The sequence below is a fragment of the Tasmannia lanceolata genome, unplaced genomic scaffold (assembly GCF_043159265.1).
Source record: "Tasmannia lanceolata isolate RefF3 unplaced genomic scaffold, GAP_Taslan_0.1 ptg000002l, whole genome shotgun sequence".
NCBI classification, from domain to species: domain Eukaryota; kingdom Viridiplantae; phylum Streptophyta; class Magnoliopsida; order Canellales; family Winteraceae; genus Tasmannia; species Tasmannia lanceolata.
This window is the reverse complement of record NW_027518679.1, coordinates 21240432-21260071: the sequence shown is the minus strand read 5'-3', so window position 1 is coordinate 21260071 and position 19640 is coordinate 21240432. Positions and strand designations below refer to the sequence as shown.

Sequence of the window (19640 nt, the reverse complement as noted above, 5' to 3'; positions counted from 1 at the left end):
GAGCCTACTTTAGGGAGTGTGATTCCTAGAGATGTCTAAGTTTATTTTAAACCTCCCTAAGTGCCAAGAACACTCAAAACACCCAAGAGAGACTCTACATTCTAAAATACACATATAACATCTTCTCTTCTGGGCTTCTTGAGACTTCAATCTTCGGTTAGCTTCTATTGACCTTAGATTTGTGTGCGCCAAGGTTCCACGGATTACCTGTAGTGTCCAAGTCGTCTTGCTTGAATGCGATGTACTGTACCTGTTCATTTCATAGGCAATCGACATTGGCATGATCAATCAATATGGGTTTGGTTTCAATCAAAACGTTGGTGATCGATAGCCTTCGACATTGCACTCAAAACCATTGGACTTTGAGAAATATTCCCTGGCATTATCAGTGCGAAGGCATTTAAGATTGCAATTAAATTGGTTAGTAATTTATGAATGAAAAGTACGAAAAACAGAGAATACTTCTGAGCGATCTTTCAGTAAATAAAGCCAACTCATACGTGAATAATCATCAATAAAATAACAAAATAACAATGTCCAAAAACAGAGGGAGTCCGCGCGGGACCCCATACATCGGAATGCACTAAATCAGAAGGGTACGAGGCCCGACTAACAGGCCTAGACAGGAAGGACACCCTATGGTGTTTCCCAAGTTCACAGGCCTTGCACGTAAAGGGGGTAACAGAAGAAGAAACTATAGATGTCCCTCGCAAACGATCAAGGCTGGGATGTCCAAGGCGGCAGTGCCACTGATATGCGTCGCTGGAACTGTGTAAAATGGTACGGGAGGGGATACAGCCCATCTATCTCACGGCCCGAGCCAATCGTCCTCCCAATCAAGAGATCCTGAAACAAACAGTAAGAGGGATAAAATGAGATAGAACAGTTGAGATTTTTAGTAAGTTGACTAACTAAGAGTAAATTAAAGGGTGACTTAGGTACACATAGAACAGAGGATAATGTAAGTCCAACACGAGGAGAAATAACACCAACACCAGAGATAGGAGTGGAGCTCCCATCAGCCAGTGTGATGGACTGATAAGAAAAAGGACGAAATAAACGAAGTGTGGAAGAAGTACCTGTCATATGATTGGAGGCTCCAGAATCAATGATCCAGGAGTTGGAGCTAGTAAGAAGAGATGCAGGGGAGCTACCTGGCTGAGCAAAAGTTGCAGTCGAGGGATGGCTGGTAGACCTGAGATGCTGTAACTCATCATAGTCAGCACGAGACATAAAAAACACCATCAGCTTGAGGCCCAATGCTGGTAAGAACGGAAGCAGAAGAGGGCTCAGAAGAATCTGGTGCAGCGAGATGGGCTGAGCGGCCAAAACGAGTCTCAGAGGAAGGACGAAGCTCAGGGTCCAAAACATAGCAAGTCTCCATATAGTGTCCCTCACGACAACAATGCGAGCAATATGGACGTGGTCGACCACCACGCCCTGAAGAAAGATCACGTCCACCGCCAAGACCACCATGGCTAGAGTCACGGCCACGGCCACGACGAAAGGTGCCACCACCTCGAGAAGCCCGGTCATCTACGCCAAAGGCAGCAGTAGTAGTAATATCAACCAAAGGAGCCGACACAGAGTCACCAAGAGTACACTGCTGGGCACGCAAGTAAACCTCCTGAAGAGAGGGCATCGTGCTAGATCCAAATATCTACTGAAGGAGATGCATGTACTCAGGACCCAAAGTGTCGAGAAACTGAATAACATATATTTGATCACGCTGCTGCGCGGCTATAGTCAAATCAGTGGTAAGAGGCATAAGCACATCTAACTGCTGGCAATGGGAAACAAACTGACTGTAGTAGGTCGAGAGAGGAGTATCTCCGCGGCGAAGGTTCATCCACTGAGAATAAGTGGAACAAATTCGAGAGAGGTTGCGTTTCCCGGAGAAGATAGTAGCAGTATGATCCCAAACCTGGCGAGCACTGGGAAGGTGTATCATGGTCCCGGAAATCTCAGGGGACATACTCTGCCAGAGGAGAGTACAGATAAGGGCTTTATCCTGCTCCCACTTATCATAAGTGGGATCACTAGAAGGAGGCGGGTCACGACGAAGAATATAAATCTTCCCCTAGCAATAAGATAGGTCTCCACAGCCACTTTCCAATTCAGGTAATTGGAACCATCAATTCTGACTTTGGTCATGGGAGGAAAGGAATCATCCATCGAAGAGGACGAGGGAGTATAGGAGGAAGATGAAGGGCGAGTCGGAGGAGCAGAAGCCACAAAGGGCTGCACGCGAGCGGAATCCTCAATCACTGGGCTATCCATGAGTAAACAATCGAAGAGAGAAAAATGAACTGAGGAAGAAGTGTGATGCCTCACGTAGATTAGAGAAATTAATAATAGAGATCGTGGCTCCGGAGAGAGAGAAATGATAAATGGAGCATGAAAGAAACCCTTGATCACATGAAGAAGACAACGAATATAGAGATAGGAGATTGGAGCAGCGGAGAGAAAATTAAGAGGAGAATATGGTTAGAGATTTAGGCCATTTGGGAAGGGATGGGGGTTAGGGTTTTCAAGAAATAAACATATAGGTAAAAAAAAAAGGTTTAGAGTAAACAAGTTGAGCGATGAGATGGGGACGGGGTGCGGGAGAGAGAGTTGGGGCTGGGAAAAGGGGTTGGGGATATGGAGGACGAGGGGGGGGGGTCGCCGAGGGAGGCAGGAGGGGGTGGGGGGTTGCTGGAAGGGGGCGGGGAGAGGGTTTGGGCGGGAGATAGAGAGAGTTGGGGGGGGGGGGGGGGGGGTTAGGGTTAGGTTAAGGTAGGGGTGGATGAGAGGAAGAAGGAGGGTTTGGTTTCAATGGGGTCCCTAGGGATTCAAAACTCTAGGGCTCTGATACCATGTTTAGGAAGAGAATGAGAGAAAGAGATTGTGAGTTAGGGAGACTCCCCCTCACTTATGCATTTATATATAATGAGAAATGTACAAAAGACGGATATGCCCATAGCCATATACATACACTAACATTTACAATACTATATGTAAGTACAACATAGGAGAAGAAGAGAAAAAAGAAAAAAGAATAGAAAACAGATGTCAAAATTTGCAGATCCTAATCGCATTTCATACCACTATCATTCTAACATGATTGGGCTGTGTATATCCAGTATGTTTCTAACCAAAAAAGTGTAAGACCGCCAACTCATCTCTCCAACTCTTCTCTCTCAAATGAAAAAAAGTGTATGTCCACTCATCTCTCTTCCCAGTCTCTCTTCTCAGCATGTGCATAAGTGAGTGTAGCGGAGATGCGAATGCTTAGATGGGTGTGCGGCCACACAAGGTTAGATCGAATTAAAAATGAAGACATCCGTAAAAAGGTGAGGGTGGCACCAATTGAGGAGAAGATGAGAGAGTACCGCTTAAGATGGTTTGGGCATATCCCACGTAGGCCTTTGGATGCTCCAGTGAGAAGAAGTGACTCGTGCCAAGTTGATGGAGTAAAAAGAGGTAGGGGTAGACCAAAAACAACTTGGGTAGAAACAGGGAGGAAAGACTCGAGGGCTAGGAACATAACAGAGAACATGACCTTGGATAGGATAGAATGGAAGAAAATGATCCATGTAGACGAACCCAACTAGTGTCAGGATTAGACTTAGTCAATTTGAGCCGGGTAGATTCTTTCACCTTCTTCATGAAAATTTTCTAAAGGATTCATTAGCCGACCCCAACTAGTTTGGGAAAAAGGCTTAGTTGAGTTGAGTTGAGTTGAGACTTGTTTCTAGTACATAGTATGCTCTAATATTTTATATAAAAAGATGCCACCAGGAATATAAATTATAAGAGCGCCAAGTGTAGCTCTTTAAAAGTAGGAAAATAGTCTGGTACATATGTGGATCTTGCTCATAACATAGCATGTAGATATAGCTCCATAACAATTAAAAAGTAGTGTATGTTTAATACAATAAAAAATAAAAATAAAATATTTAAATAATAAATAATATAAGTATAATTATAAAACAAGGAGAGCTTTATAAATCTAGCCTAATATCTGCAAAACTCCAACAATACATTACACATGTAATCTATAATTAAGAAATGAAATATTACGGAAAAAGAGAAAAAAAAACCTGCATAAATAATACCCAAATCTCTTCAAATATTGTCGGAAACATGCATATCAAATGAATCACAAATGATTTTGATGTGTTACGACTAATCTCTAATTAAAAAAGAGAGGAAAAATAGGGATTTTACCTCAAATGAAGTATCACAATTTTTTTTCTTAAATTCAACCTCAATCTATCAATTTGTGCTTCAAATCTTGTTTTTCGTGGTTGAATCTAGTATATTTATGTTGATTAGGCCAGACAGTCTTAAATCTTGAAAAATGCCATTCAAAATGACAAGATATAAAAAAATAAAGTTCAGGGTATTCACGTGAACATGGCATGATACCAAAGCCTGCTTCGGGCCCATATCATTCATATTGGCCTTGTCGGTCATATCTTTCGATACTCGCATATCAATCATATAAGTAGATACACTTGCGATCCACCACATGTGACCATATCTTATCGAACCCCGTTGATAAGGATACACATATAGGCCGATGTGCGTGCGTGCGTTTTTGTGTGTGTCTGTGTGTGTTTGTGTCTCTGTGTCAGTGTCAGTGTCTTCGCAATTTTTCGAATGGGGAATATCTTTTGCCAACTATCATACATATAGCTAGTGGCAGCTTAGTATGGCCATCCTCTTGAATGGTTATTGGATAGGGCATAGAAGAAGTTATAATCCTCTTGAGTGGTTGTTGGATAGGGCACAAAAGAAGTTATAAAGAAGAAGAAGAAGAAGAAGAAGAAGAAGAAGTGAGGGAAAAGATGGAGTCTCCTTGAGAGAGCTCCCATGTAAAGTGATATATCTATATACTATATAACAGAAGAGAAAAGGAGAGAATTATTTGAATTTCTCCCAAAATTCTATGAGAATTACACATCACTTTTTTTAACAAAGGCACCCATTCAACCCAAATATTTTCAATCCTACCCCCTCCTCTATGCTTTTTAACAAAGGCACCCATTAAAGCCACATAATTTCAATCTTACCCCCCTCCTTTATGTTTTTTTAATAAAAAATCTATAGGGTGATCTTAACCATCCGATTTAAGGGGAACAACATATTATGGAAACCTCTATAAATTGGAGGGCTAGATCAGCCTATAGAAATGATTTTTGGGGCACAACCTATTTATGTTGTGTTCCATCACATGGACGGTTTGGATCAACCTATGATGTGGTCCATACAGTTCTTTGTTGGCCCGTTCATCGCACGGGGTTTTTACTAGTATATATATATAGAGAGAGAGAGAGAGGGAGAAAACATTTCCTACACACTTGTGTAGATAAGTTACCTACACACTAGCTTAAAATACAGTGGGGGCCCACATTGTTTGGGTGATCCAAACCATTCATTTGAATGGTCCTCACAGAGATAGGGTGTCCACAAAAAATCAGATCCATAGGATCATCCCAACCCTACGATTTGTGGAGGTAAAATGGACGTGTATAAACCTTCACAAATTAGTCCATTTTTTGCCTCCATAGTTTGAATGGTTGGGATGATCCTATGGATCTGATTTTTTGTGAACACCCTATCTATGTGAGGACCATTCAAATGAATGGTTTGGATCACCCAAACAATGTGGGCCCCCACTGTATTTTAAGCTAGTGTGTAGGTAACTTACCTACACAAGTGTGTAGGAAATGTTCTCTCATATATATATATATATATATATATATATATATATATATATATATATATATATATATATATATATAAAGAGAGAGAGAGAGACAGAGAGAGAGAGAGAGAGAACGGTTTCTACACAAGTGTAGATAAGTTATCTACTCACTAGCTTAAAATACAGTGGAGGCCCACATTGTTTGGGTGATCCAAACCATTCATTTGATTGGCCCTCACACAGGTAGGATGTCCACAAAAAATCAGCTCCATAGGATCATCCTAACCCTTCGAACCGTGGAGGCAAAAAATGGACAGATTTGTGAAGGTTTATACACGTCCATTTTACCTCCACAAATCGTAGGGTTAGGATGATCCTATGGAGCTGTTTTTTTGTGGACACCCTATCTATGTGAGGGCCAATCAGATGAATGGTTTGGATCACCCAAACAATATGCCCTCCACTTATTTTAAGCTAGTGTGTAGATAACTTATCTACACTTAGTGTGTAGAAACCGTTTTCTCATATGTATAAAGTGAGTATGAGTGGCCCCTCATATAAGCTTATATGAGGTGACGGTTAGAAACACGGTGGGCCCACATTTTCGGGGTGATCGAAACCATTCATTTGATCGGCCTGCCACATATAGGGTGTGCCCAAAAAATCAGCTCCATAGGATCATCCCAGCCCTTTGAACTGTGGAGGTGAAAAATGGGCAAATTTATACCCGCCCATTTTCACCTCCAAAGTTCCAAGGGTTGGGATGTTCCTATGGAGCTGATTTTTTGGGCACACCCTATCTATGTCAGGGCCTATCAAATGAATAGTTTGGATCACGCTGAAAATGTGGGCCCGTTGTGTTTCGAGCCGTCACCTCATATAAGCTTATATGAGGGGCCGCTCATAGTCACTTTTCCCTACACACAAGTGAATAGGGTTACATGTACAAAGACCAAAATGCCCTCTACACTCCCCCCTCAAGCTCGAGTGTATATGCCATACGACCCAACTTGTTACAAATATCTTTCAACTTGGATTTTGCCAATGATATACTGAACACATTGACCAATTGATCTGTAGACGTAGTGAAGATGGTACTAATCTCTCCACTCTGAAGCTTCTCACGAAAGAAGTGACTATCAACCTCAATATACGTCGTCCTCTCATGAAACACTGGATTAGAGGCGATATGAAGCGTTGTCCTAGTTTCTTACTACGCCAAGATACAAGATTTCCTCCCACAAATGTATAATAGCCTGTAGTGGATCTCCTATCTGCTGGAGATCTTGCGCAATCTGCATTCGTGAACCCCTCCAGTCTCATATGATTATGCTTCCTGAACAATAAACATTTTCCAGGAGCACTCTTCAAGTATCAACTGGCCAATGTGAAGTATGAGAACTCATAAATTGGCTCACTACACCCACTGCGTATGATATGTCGGGGCGAGTCACAGTCAAGTATATCAATTTGCGCACCAACCTCCTATACCTACCATAGTCCTCTAATAACTCCTTCTGATCCGGAAGAAGCTTCACGTTGAGATCCATAGGAACCTCAGTCATCTTTGTTCCTAAGGATCCCATCTCCTCTAATATATCAAGAACGTATTTCCTCTGGGACAAGGAAATACCACCATCTGAAGAAACTTCTCCAGTCTTTGAATACTTGATTCATCATCCCAGTAATCACAATGTCATCCACACACACAATCAAAAGTATATAGCCATCACCAGAATGAACACTGCATAGTGCATACAGTGTCATCAACAACACACTGTCTCAAACCAAACCGCCTAACAACCTCTCTGAATCTTCCAAACCAAGCTCGTGGAGACTGCTTCAGCTCATATAACGGCTTCTGAAGGCGACAAACAGAACCAATCACCTCCTGAGCAACTAACCCAGGAGGTTGCTCCATATACACCTCTTCAGAGAGGTCACCATGTAGGAAGGCGTTTTTAACATTGAATTGATAGGGAGGCCATCCACGGTTAAAAGCCAAAGAAATGAACACACGAATAGACGATATCTTTGCCACTGGGGAAAAGGTCTCCATATAATCCACACCAAAGTTTTGGGTATAGCCCTTAGCCACCAAACGGGCTTTCAACCTATCAACAATACCATCAGGAAGATATTTCACAGTAAACACCCAACGACAACCAGCAGCTTGGGCACCTTTAGGCAGTGGAACCAGCTCCCATTTACGGTTAGAGGCAAGAGCCTCTATAGCAGAGTGCCACTCTGCAACTGAATTAGGTAAAGTGTGAAGCAATAGTGCATGAATAGAAGCCATCATCTTTACGAACAAGTGGAAAGTATCATTGGACACAAATTACCAATTGAATCAGTGAAAATAGAATACATTAGAAACTTATGAATAGATTAGAAACATACGAAAGAAATGTTTGTATCAGTTTGTGTATAAATACCAGTTTTTTTAAATAGATTTCCACATCAGCTGTAGCGGAAATTACTGAACAATTTAAGAACCCAATTTGGGCTAAACAAAATAAATTTTCGCCATTTTCTGTTAGGGCCCGTTTGGATACCTCAAGCATTTGTATTTTGATTTGGATTTGAGTTTTGGATACAAAACAAATCAATCATCTTCATGATCATGTTTTAAGAAAGAGAGAGAGAGAGGGAGGGAGGGAGGGATGTCTCACTGCTGGCAGCAACGTCGAGGAGCAGCAATGGTGAAGGAAGTTGCCACAAATATTGATTTTCAATTAATGTCTCGCAGAACAGATTTGAAAATCGGAATTTTCTGCACTGTTGTAGCTTATTTGGAAATCTAAGGATCTGATCCAGTTCAAAATAGCAACTAAATCCAAATCTAAATCTTGTTGGTATCCAAACGTGGCCTTACAGAAATTACTGAACAATTTAAGAACCCAATTTGGGCTGACTTAATTGCCTTACGGAGCCTGAATCACTTGGTTTGTTGTAAATTTATTTTCTCACAGAGCCCCACTCATAAAAATATATGAATGAAATGTTTGTAGCAGATTGTGTATATTCTCCCATAAACACATGTAGCAGAAATAAGTTAATAGCTTTAGGAACCTAATTTAGACTGAGTAAATTTTCTCGATTGACCTGAATCGAGTGAATTCTTATAAATTTATTTTCTCAGAGCCTTGACCTAGGGGTGTAAACCGATCGAATTCGAAGTGGATATGGCTATATCCGAATTCGATTACAATTTACACTATCTGAATTCGGATTCGGATTCGAGGGATATTTAATATCTATTACCAAATTCGATTCCGGCGAGTATTGTTCAAATTCGGATGTTATCCGTTTATCCGGAAGATTCGAACATTTTATTGCAGCACTTTATCTTTCTTCTCCTACTTACTCCTCGAATGTTCCTTACGGAGCCTAAAACCAGACCTCTACCTTCTCTTCTCAAAATTAACTCTCAAACCCAAAAATATATGAGATCCTCTTCTTCCTTTTAAGACAAAGGCAGAGAGAGAGAGAGAGGCGGTGGGGATGGATGATGGTGTTGGTAGTAGTCTTTGGTTTTTGGTTTTTTTTTTTGCGTATATGATGGAATGGGTTTGGGCTATTTTGAACAAGGGAAGTGGGAGTGTTGATGGTGGAAGATGAAGTGAAATGAGGATGGAGATGAGGATTGGGTTAGAGATGGAGGTGATTGGTTGTGATACAACCCACATTTGTTGCTTCATAAAGAAGCCATGTCAAACTCCAAGAATGCCCTTAAAATGAGAGATTACTCCATTTCCCACCCAAAGCACTTTTTGTTTCTGTTTTTTTTTTCTAAAAAGAAAATTCACTTTTCTTTTAGAAACAAAAGATAGTGTCATTTCTAAAAATAAATATTAATGATATTATTAATAATAAATAAAAAGGATTTACTTCTCGGATTCGGATGTTAAACGGATCGGATATAACATTTACCAGTTTCGCATCCGCTAAGAGCCGGATATCTCATAAACGGTTTCGGATGATACCCGCTTGAAACAGATTCGGATAATATTCAATTTAAACGGATTCGGATGCGGACGGTAATCGAATTTTCGAATATCCATTTACACCATTACCTTGACCTCCCACTCATTTTGTTGAGGTGATTAATTTAAATTATCGCATCCTACATGTGGAAAAATTTCTTCCCATCCTTGCACAATTATAGCTGTTGGCCGTTAACCTCATGAGAAAGGTCTTTTAACATATAAGACATGTTACAGCAGTAAGTTATGACTATAACTTAATAATGAACTGAACCTTTAACACATTGACTTGAGAAGGGGAGCAGTACATTTGACATGTGGAACACATAAAACATGCTTTAGTCAAGATGTTTAGCAATTTCATTGTTCAAAGAACTGACAGCTTATCTTGATTAGTTTTTTAGCAATTTCAAATTTCCCTTCCCGTCGAAAGGAGGTGATAGATAAGGTGAAAAGGGTGGCAGATGCCTTGGCGCGTGAACTCGAAGAGGCCATGCAAAAGGATCTCATGCAAACCGTTGAAAATCTTGATCGCTTGGTCGAACTCATGAGCAGGCCTTATCAGGAGGCAGCGCAAAATAGACTAAACAGATTGTTAGAGATTCAGGAGGAGTTGTCAAAGGTTGAAAGACAAGTGCGGATTCTACAAACCGATATCCAAAATCTTCACATTTTTTCAAATTAATCGTTTTGTCCGCGTCGAATCCATTGCATTTACCTACGTCACTTTCATTGGGTTGTCTGTATTATTTCACAGTGCATTTTTTCCACTCAGTCAATATTGCTGATATAGATGTCATGGAAGCAGAATAAATTTGTGGATGATGCCAAGGCAGCTTATTGTATCATAAAAATATGTATGTATTCAACAGAAGCACCCAATTTTGTATGATTTTTTAGCGTTGATTAATATAGAATTGGAATGTACCCATCATTCAGTTCTGTTGTTTTCGTTAAAGATTTGTGAATTGATTGCATATGCAACTGTCATTCAATATCAGTTTTGTCAATGACACATGAGTTTCTATACTATATTTTTACATGTAACGCATTGTATGAAAGATCCAGTTTATCTGTTTTTATCAGATCAGGCTGTTACCCTCACGGTTCGCCTAGGCTTCATCCGTGTTAGAAATGAGATTAGGGTTAGATGAGAGGAAGAAGAAGAGGAGTAAAGGATGGAGAGTCTCCACTAGGGAGCTCCTATGTAAAATGATGTATATATAAGGCCCAACTAGGGCAACCAAGTACAATGACTACAATACCCTATCTCTAACAAGTAATGACTAAACTACCCCTAATACATGTTATTCAACACTCCCCCTCAAGCTGGAGTGTATATATACTATGAAGTTCTAGCTTGCTACCAGGCTACAAAGAACTACATCAAGAACTAAAAAAGTACAATAAGCTCATACACATCTAGCTTGGTATAACACTCGTCCTCAAGCTGGCCTGGTACATACATAATGAAAAGCATAAACAAAAGACAAAGGCCACCATGAACAGTATTGAGATCTTCGGCCATAAAAAAGAGCAGCTACCCCTGAGGTAGCACGACGGCGAGAGCAATCACAACCAGGTCTCCCCCTGAATGAGAACCCGACAATAAGTCTGGAACCATGAAAGATCGGACCGAGGCATCTCGACAGGGGAATAGCAACGATCCATCGAGCAAAAAAGAGGGCACACTAAAGGTGTGCACAACGAACATCGGCGAAGCAGCACAACGCCAAGTGAAGATGATAACAACCGATGGGGAAAACATCGGATACAAGGTCGACGGGAACACCGTCGCCTGGAGAGAAGGGAAGCGAGAGAGAGAGAGAGAGAGAGAGAGAGAGAACAAGGATAACCAACCAACGATGGAGAAACCATAGTCTGGAGACTAGGTCGATGCCATGAACATATTCGCCTGAAAAGATAAGAAGAAGAAAGGAAGAGGATAACCAACCAACGATGGGGAAATCATCGTCTTGTGACAAGGTCGACGGCATGAACATCGTCGCCCGAAGATAGGAAGAAAATGAAGGAAAAGATAACCAACCAACGATGGGGACACCATCGTCTGGAGACAAGGTCAACGGCATGAACATCATCGCCTGAAATAGAGCCGACCAACGATGGGGACACCATCGCCTGGAAAAGAGAGGTCGACGAGAAAAGACCATCGCCTGTAAGAGAGCCGACCAACGATGGGAATGGAAACCATCGCCCGGAAAAGAGAGGATAAGGCATAAAGCCGAAAAGAGAGGATAAGACATGAAAGAGAAGACACATGACGAAGGAGACGAAGAACATAATCACCAGCAATACTCCCCCTTGGGGGAGACTACATGAGCCCGGACATGACAAGGCAAGGAGGACAATATTAAGACAACATGAAGAGATAAGGCAACACTCCCACAAGAAGACGATACTAAGACCCCCTAAAGAAAAGATAACAAAGATGACAACAATCCCTCAAGAAAAGACGACTAAGAAGACAATCAAGGGAAAAAAAGAAGAACTCTCCCCCTAAAGAAAAGACACAAAGAACTACATGAGAACACTCCCCCTCAAGTTGAAGGTCTAATACCACCTTCAACTTGCAACGAAACGAAGACAACTAAGGCACCACACTTCTCTCGGATATTCCATCGAACACTTGTTGTGCGCCTTGAAGAATAAGACAAAGGAACGAAGACAAACAAGGCACTCCACCTTTCTTAGACATTTTATCAAACACTTGGTGTGCACCTTTGAAGAACAACATGAAAGACATAAGAAGACATAGAAGAAAACTCTAGACAATGTAAAGGAAGAGATGACATCAACACAAAAAACATACAAAACAATGGAAAGAAAGAGATGACAACACTAGACAACACTCCCCCTCAACTTGAAGCCAAGGGCCTTCAACTTGAAATGAAAGGAAGACGTCCAAGGCACCAAATCTCTTTCGGACATTTCACCGAACACTTGGTGGGCACCTTGAAGAACAACACAAAAGACATAAAAGACAACGAATCTAGAGGAGAAAGGACAAAGATTATGATAGAGATGGTGGGAGAAGAGACTCAAAACATGAAAGAAAGAAAAGATTTAAACATAAAGATGGGTGAAAGAAACTAGAAAGAACCCAATAAGGGTATGGACTTAGAGAAGAATGGGATTTTGGGATAAAGAACCAAAAAGAAGGGAAAGAGATATTTTTGAGAGATTTGGGGGAGAGATTTTAGAATATATATTTTTCTTTGTGATTTACGACAACTCCAAAAACAAGAAAATGGAAAAAAAAAAGATGTATGAGAGAGAGTTGCGAGGAAGAAAGAGAATACCGAGAGAGAAAGATTAGGGAGATTTGAGGAGAAATCTTCAGAAAACAAAAGACGAAACAACACCTTGCGTATAAAGGCAAAGAGAGAGAGAGAGAGAGAATGGTGTGGAGATACTCTTCTTTCCTTCTACCCCTTCTCAAAGGATCTTTGCTCTGATACCATGTTATAAATGAGATTGGGCTTTAGATGAGAGGAAGAAGAAGATGAGTGAGGGATGGAAAGTCTCCACTAGGGAACTCCCATGTAAAATGATGTATATATAAGGCCCAACTAGGGCAACCAAGTACAATGACTACAATACCCTCTCTCTAACAAGTAATGACTAAACTACCCCTAATACATGTTATTCAATAGTTTGGTTGCACGTAATTGCCTTATAGAATAGTGGTGAATTAGAACTGTAATCGCAAAATAGCAGTGTTTTTGGTTATCAACTGAAGTAGTTTCCTGGTGCGGAGTGTCATTACCAAAATAAGGTGGCAATAATGATATCATTACCAATATAAAGAGAGTAGAGAGAGAGAGAAGAGTGTACTAGATCCCAAGACTTTACTAGCAAAAAACTTTCTTTTTTTTAAATTGTTTGGAAGGGGACAAAAGTCATGCCACATAGGCAGACAAGGGAGACAAGGCAAGTGCAAGTAATCTCCTAGTAGTTTTAATAAAAAAATGCAACCAACAATCGCTCTTGGATGATGTGGCACCCCCAAATCAACCAAAACACCTAGTAAACCCCAGAAATTGTACAACCAAACGCACCTATAGAAGTACAAGGCCGTAGTATTAAGTATCAGCGGCATAGGCAAGTGGGTCAATTACCTAAACTAAATGGACCGAAAAGTGGTGAGCTTCTCGTTTTTTATTGATTCCAGCTGGGGTGATGGATGATAGGATATTTATTTTGTCATTTGTGTTAAATTTTGTGATTAGTTATGAGAATGGCCATTTGGTAGATGACATGTTTGCATGGTTATACGTGTGGGTGAGGGGTGACTTTTTCTCTTTTAGTAAACAAAGAAGGGAAATTGTGAGAGAAAAGGTTGCACTAACATGGTGAAAAAGAAGGGTGTATTCAATTTCAGTGCTTGTGTAAGCCATCAAAGTGGATTCCTTTTGTCTCAACAAGACTTAAAAGTATATGAAATAGAAAAATCATGGAGAGCTTTTAGGGCATGGTGAGAGAGACTTGAGTGAACAAAAATCTGACCTTGCTTAGTTAAGACACTTTACTTTTTTTTTTGGGGTTTTCCAACCAAAACAAAAGAAGATGATGGGTCTCAAATTTGATGGTTAGGGATTGAAGGAGTCGTCAAAGGCACATATTCTCGTCAGCCCACTATGGAAAAGGCCCTTTAGTTTGTTTTTGCTTGTTTTCTATATATTTTAGGCATAGGTTTTTGTATTTGTGGGCAAGTATTGTACTGCTAACCATGTTTGTTTAGAACCACCATGGTTAATGCCCCTCTTTTTCATGGTTTATGCTTTTGGACCACCTATTTCAACTTTCCCAAGTAACCTGTTTTGGGTTTCAAAACATACATGGTTTGTAGTATATGGTTAACAGAGGCACATGCAGCTATACCCACCTTTGCCTTCTGCCATTTGAGTGGAGAGTGAGCTTTTCATCCATGGCCATGGCTTTTAGGGCCTCTTTCGACGCCACCAAAATCGGTCCTTATTTGTAAGGATGATTATTTTAAGTTAATCATATTTGCAAATGGGACATTAACTATGTGCTTCTCTCTCTCTCTCTCTCTCTCTCTCTCTCTCTCTCTCTCAAGAGATGTAACTATGTTACCTGTAAATGGTTTTGAAGTTGAATATGAATGTTTGTAACGCGGTCTAATTGACCTATTCACATTTAACACTAAATTAAAAAATAAGATTATTAACAAATAAGGATCAACATTGGTGACATCCAATAGGCTCGATATCATTTCCAAAACGATTTTATCCATGGTTCAGTCACTGTTAGGATCGATGCTGATGATTAATTTTTGGTCCCACACAAGGATATGTGTGTCTAATCCAGACCAATCACCTCGTAGTATTTACTCAAATGGGCACATCATCCATATGATCAACGGTTTAATTTCTCTTGATGGAAATCTTAAACAAGTCTTAATGGATCAAGGACCTAGGATCATCTAGTCAAGGTATTCAGGTCACTCGTTATGTCAAATGGATGCGATCACAGGCCCAGAAAGGTACGAAGATGGCACTTTAACACTGAGGAAGCCCCTTCTATAGTGTAGACCCTTCGGGCATACACGTGAGAAGGGGGTTTTATTGGTTCTCAGCCCTTGGGCTAACCATTTTCCTTGCAAAATACTCACATTTAACTTCGAAATTATTTGAATGTGAAGATTATATTCAAACAATTTTTAGAGCTATCCAAAGAGGCCATTGAGTTTCTTGTATGTTGCTAACTTTATGATATATTAGGCTCAACTCCCTCAACTATATCCGTGCCTCACTTTGTTTTCATTTTCTTGGTAAGTAGTAACCTTTTTTGCATTTTTCAACTGACCCTTGGCTTCCTTTACATGTGATTAAAAATGCTATGTGGCAACATGGGTGAGAGAGAGAGAGAGTTTTTGGGAAAATTATTAATATTAAGAAAATGTGAACATTTGCTGAAATTATGAATCAAGGGCAGAGTTCTCAAAATCATGAGAAAGGGGTGTCAGGTACTGTCAGAGGTGTTTTAGGACAAGCATACCCTTCTCTTTCTTTTCCCTCCACCTTTTAGGAACGGATCTTAATGCAGTTCACCAACTCTTTTCACCTCTTTAACTTCTTCTTCCCACAGCATTGGTAAAACTCCATTGCCATTGCCATTAGAAAAAAAGCTCCATTGGTTCTCTTTATTTTGCTTTGGATAATAAACATATGCTCTGGTAGGTCCATTGTCTTCCATTTGCTTAGGTTTTACATGTTCTTTACATTTTTTTTTCTGTTTACAGGGATATAGTTTATTTTCATTCTCTTTAGAGTGCTCTCTTTGTTTGCTTACATGTTTGTTTTGACCTCTCTCTCTCTCTCTCTCTCTCTCTCTCTCTAGAGGAAAATCCGAATGGAACTCCTATCTATACAATCAGAACTACTACTTAAAAGGGCTCACAACCATTTTTTAAATCTCAAAACCACTATTTATACCTCGGCATCATTATTTATTCCTCGAAACCAATCAATAGTGGTTCCTAGAGTATACATAGTTGTGCTGAGTGTGTAAATACACTTATGACCCTATCTAATTAATAAGAGGCACTATTTAAACACTCAGAACATCTATTTATACACTTCGAACCTTTATTTAGACCTCAGAACCACTAAATTATGGTTCGAAGAGTGTAAATAGTGGTTCATACATTGTAATAGTATTTCAATGGTTCTAAACGTTGTCAAAAAATCAGATTCACTATTTAAACACTCAGATTATCCATGTATACACTTGGAACCTTTATTTAGACCTCAGAACCACAATTTAGTGGTTTCGATAGATTATATAGTGGTTCATACATTCCATTAGTATTTCATTGGTTCTAAAAGTGATCATGAGTGTATCAATAGTGGTTTAAACACTCATAATCACTATTTAAATACTTGGAACCACTATTTATACGTCAGACCACTAAATAATAGTTTTATTACACTAATTTAAACACTTGGAACCACTATTTTGATATTGTAACCACTAATTTAAACATAGGACCCACTATTTAATGGGATGCAAATTTTGGCTTTCGGATGTCCGAAGAAGTTCTTCGGACTTCCGATAGGATTCCCGTAGTTTTGTTAAAAACTCCTACACATTTGGGAGTCCGAAGGAAGCCATCGGACATTCGAACGTCCCCTTCGGACGTCCGATAGGATTCCAGTAGTTTTATTACAAACTCCTTCACATTCGGGACGTGCTTTCCAGTGAGAGAGATTTGCTTTTTGGCGATGCACGTTACTTTCCGGCGCAAGGAACATGCTTTCCCGCGCGAGGGAAGAAGAAGATAAAAATGTGAACAGGGTTAGCAGTGGAGAGAGACGTGCTTTCTGAGGGTTTATTACCCAAAGCAAAATAAAGAGAGCTGGAGTTTTTTTTTCTAATGCCAATGACAATGGCAATGGAGTTTTAGCAATGGCATGAGAAGAAGAAGATAAAAAGGTGAAAAGGGTTAATGAAGTGCATTGGGATCCATTCCTAAAAGGTGGAGGGAAAAGAAAGAGAAGGGTAATCTTGTCCTAAAACACCACTGACAGTACCTGACACCCCTTTCTTATGATTTTGAGAACTTTGCCCTTGACTCATAATTTCAGCAAATGTTCACATTTTTTTAATAATTTGCCCTTTTTCTTTTTTTCTTTTTTTATAATGGAGGGTAGGTCAGTAGTATAAGAAAGTTGGTCGGCGTGTGTTGGCCAATGGAGGCTAAAAGTAGAGAAATGGACTTTGTTTCTAAACTTGCTTTTTCTTTGTACCTTTCCCTTCTTAGCAAAATGAAAATTGAATAAAGAATAAAGGGTGGGAGTCTTGACTATAGAAGAAATAAATCCGAAAAAAAAAATAGAATAAAAAAACAACAAGCTTATTCATGTTGTCTCAATTGTCGGCTTGCTTTTGAACTTAACAAATTCATTAAAAAATTTCCAGCAAGAATTTATAAAAGCTACTAAGTTATTTTTATTACAGTGACACTTAAATAAAGTTATAAAGAATACAACTCTGTCTAATATAATATTTCCTTTGATATGTCATATTCTCCATGCAAACGTTCTCATACCGGGCAAACAAAGTGTCAACCACTAGGCTTTGAGAATTTCCAAGGTGAGCAAAACACCCATATCTAGTGGGCTTGTAAGCCAAGCCCAATGGATAAGGGAGGAGTTGAGATTTTGTCTTGTTTTCTAATTTGACTAGGAGTTAGATTAGGTTACTTTTAGGTTTACTAATTAGACTAGGGTAGTTTTACTAGGTTTAGGTACATAAGGTCCATTATAAGCCCGTGAGAGTACATAAGAATCTCAAGAGGAGAGAGAAAATACATAAGAAATCCTCACGAGTTATTGTTAAAAGGTTTCTCTTGGTTTTCGGAGGGGAGAGATTTCCAGAGAGAGAGAGATAGAGATAGAGATGGTTAAGGGTGACGGGATATGCATCTTCTTCTTCTTCCTTTTTTTGGTCTTCTTTGTAACAATTTACATCCATTTTTTAAATTAAGATAAGATCGGTCTTGTAAGGCTGAATCATTCCTTGATTATTAATTTGTTGGAATTGGGACAGTTATTCAGATTTTTCAAGTAATTTACATCAAATTTTATGAATTTGTGAAAAAAAATCATCCGATATTTGGACATTGTTGAGAAAATCCGCCAGGCAATCCAATCCGATTGTGCACAAATTAACGGAAAAGTAAAATAATAAATCAAGCCACAAGATGAACACCAAGATTTTACGTGGTTCGGTCAAGCCTACTCCACGGGCGAGAAACAGGATCTTCCACTATGAGAAAAACAATATACAAGAATTACAATGGATTAATCGCAAACCCACAAACCCACAACACTTTCCTTGCCTCTCAAACCCAAGATCGTACACAAGAGAAACCTGAAAGAAACCCACAAGAGAAAACCCAAGAAAAAAAACCCCAAGAGAAAGCTCCAAATGAATCCAAGAAAAAACCCACTTTCTTCTTCCCCTTCTCTCCCTCTCTCTCTCTCTCTCTCTCTCTCTCTCTCTCTCGCACGTTCTCACACACCAAAGAAGAAAACCAATAGCCTCTTTTTTTAACTAGGTTTTCTAAAAATCCTAAAAATAGACTTTCCTATTTTTCCTTTGCCTTCCCACCCAAATAACCCAACGTGGGTGGGAAATAAGGCAACTTTCCAACAATCTCCACCTTGGCTTATTTCCCAGCCACCTGAAGATTTTCCGTTAATGTCGTTACCGGTCCGCTATTACCGCAAACCACCATTGGCGTTTCAAAGTACCAGCTACACACCCTCGAATCACCTTGGTTCTGACTCCTCCCGATTCGATCAACATAGTCAATGCACATGTGTAGCTGCCAACCCGTTGACTCACCCAATCAACCTTGGAGAGGGATCTCGATCCATCCTCACCAACGCAAGTACTGTCATCCTCTTGCCATCGTCTGCAACCTGGAAACCCATCTCTGCACCAACTGCGAAAGAGACCCTACGTGTGCACGCGTTACCACTCTGTTTCCTACTAACCATCGAGATCTTAGGAACACTAGTCACCGTGTCCCCTACCAGACGATATAATCCACCACACTCCTCTCCTTTCATCAGAACCATACAGCCGCATGTGATTTTCATGGCTCCACCTGCAGCTGAAAACCTGCAATCCTTGGAGTCCAACCGGCCAAGTGATACTAGATTCTTCCTTATCTTTAGGACATACGTCACACCACCCAAAGTACGAACCACTACATCAAACATTTTGATCTTCACCGTTCCAACTCCCGTGATGTCACAAGTAGACCCGTCACCCAATGACACTACACCCGCCCTTGTCTTCTGGAACGTATCAAAATATTCCCTCCTGGAGCATACATGAACAGACCATCTTAAATCTAAAATCCACTCATCATGAGGAGAAGTGTGATTACCTGTGGAGACCGT

General features: G+C 40.1%; 1 protein-coding gene across 2 annotated transcripts in view; it reads left to right on the top strand.

Moving 5' to 3' along the window:
- FZL (FZO-like protein) overlaps positions 1-10615 on the top strand; it is a 76195-nt gene extending 65580 nt beyond the window's left edge. For both annotated transcript variants that reach the window (XM_077391376.1, XM_077391311.1), the window contains exon 11: positions 10078-10615. In XM_077391376.1, the coding sequence (XP_077247491.1) occupies positions 10078-10366 (289 nt within the window). In that variant the 3' untranslated portion in view covers positions 10367-10615. The remainder of the gene's footprint in view (positions 1-10077) is intronic.
- The last annotated feature ends 9025 nt before the right edge of the window (positions 10616-19640 follow it).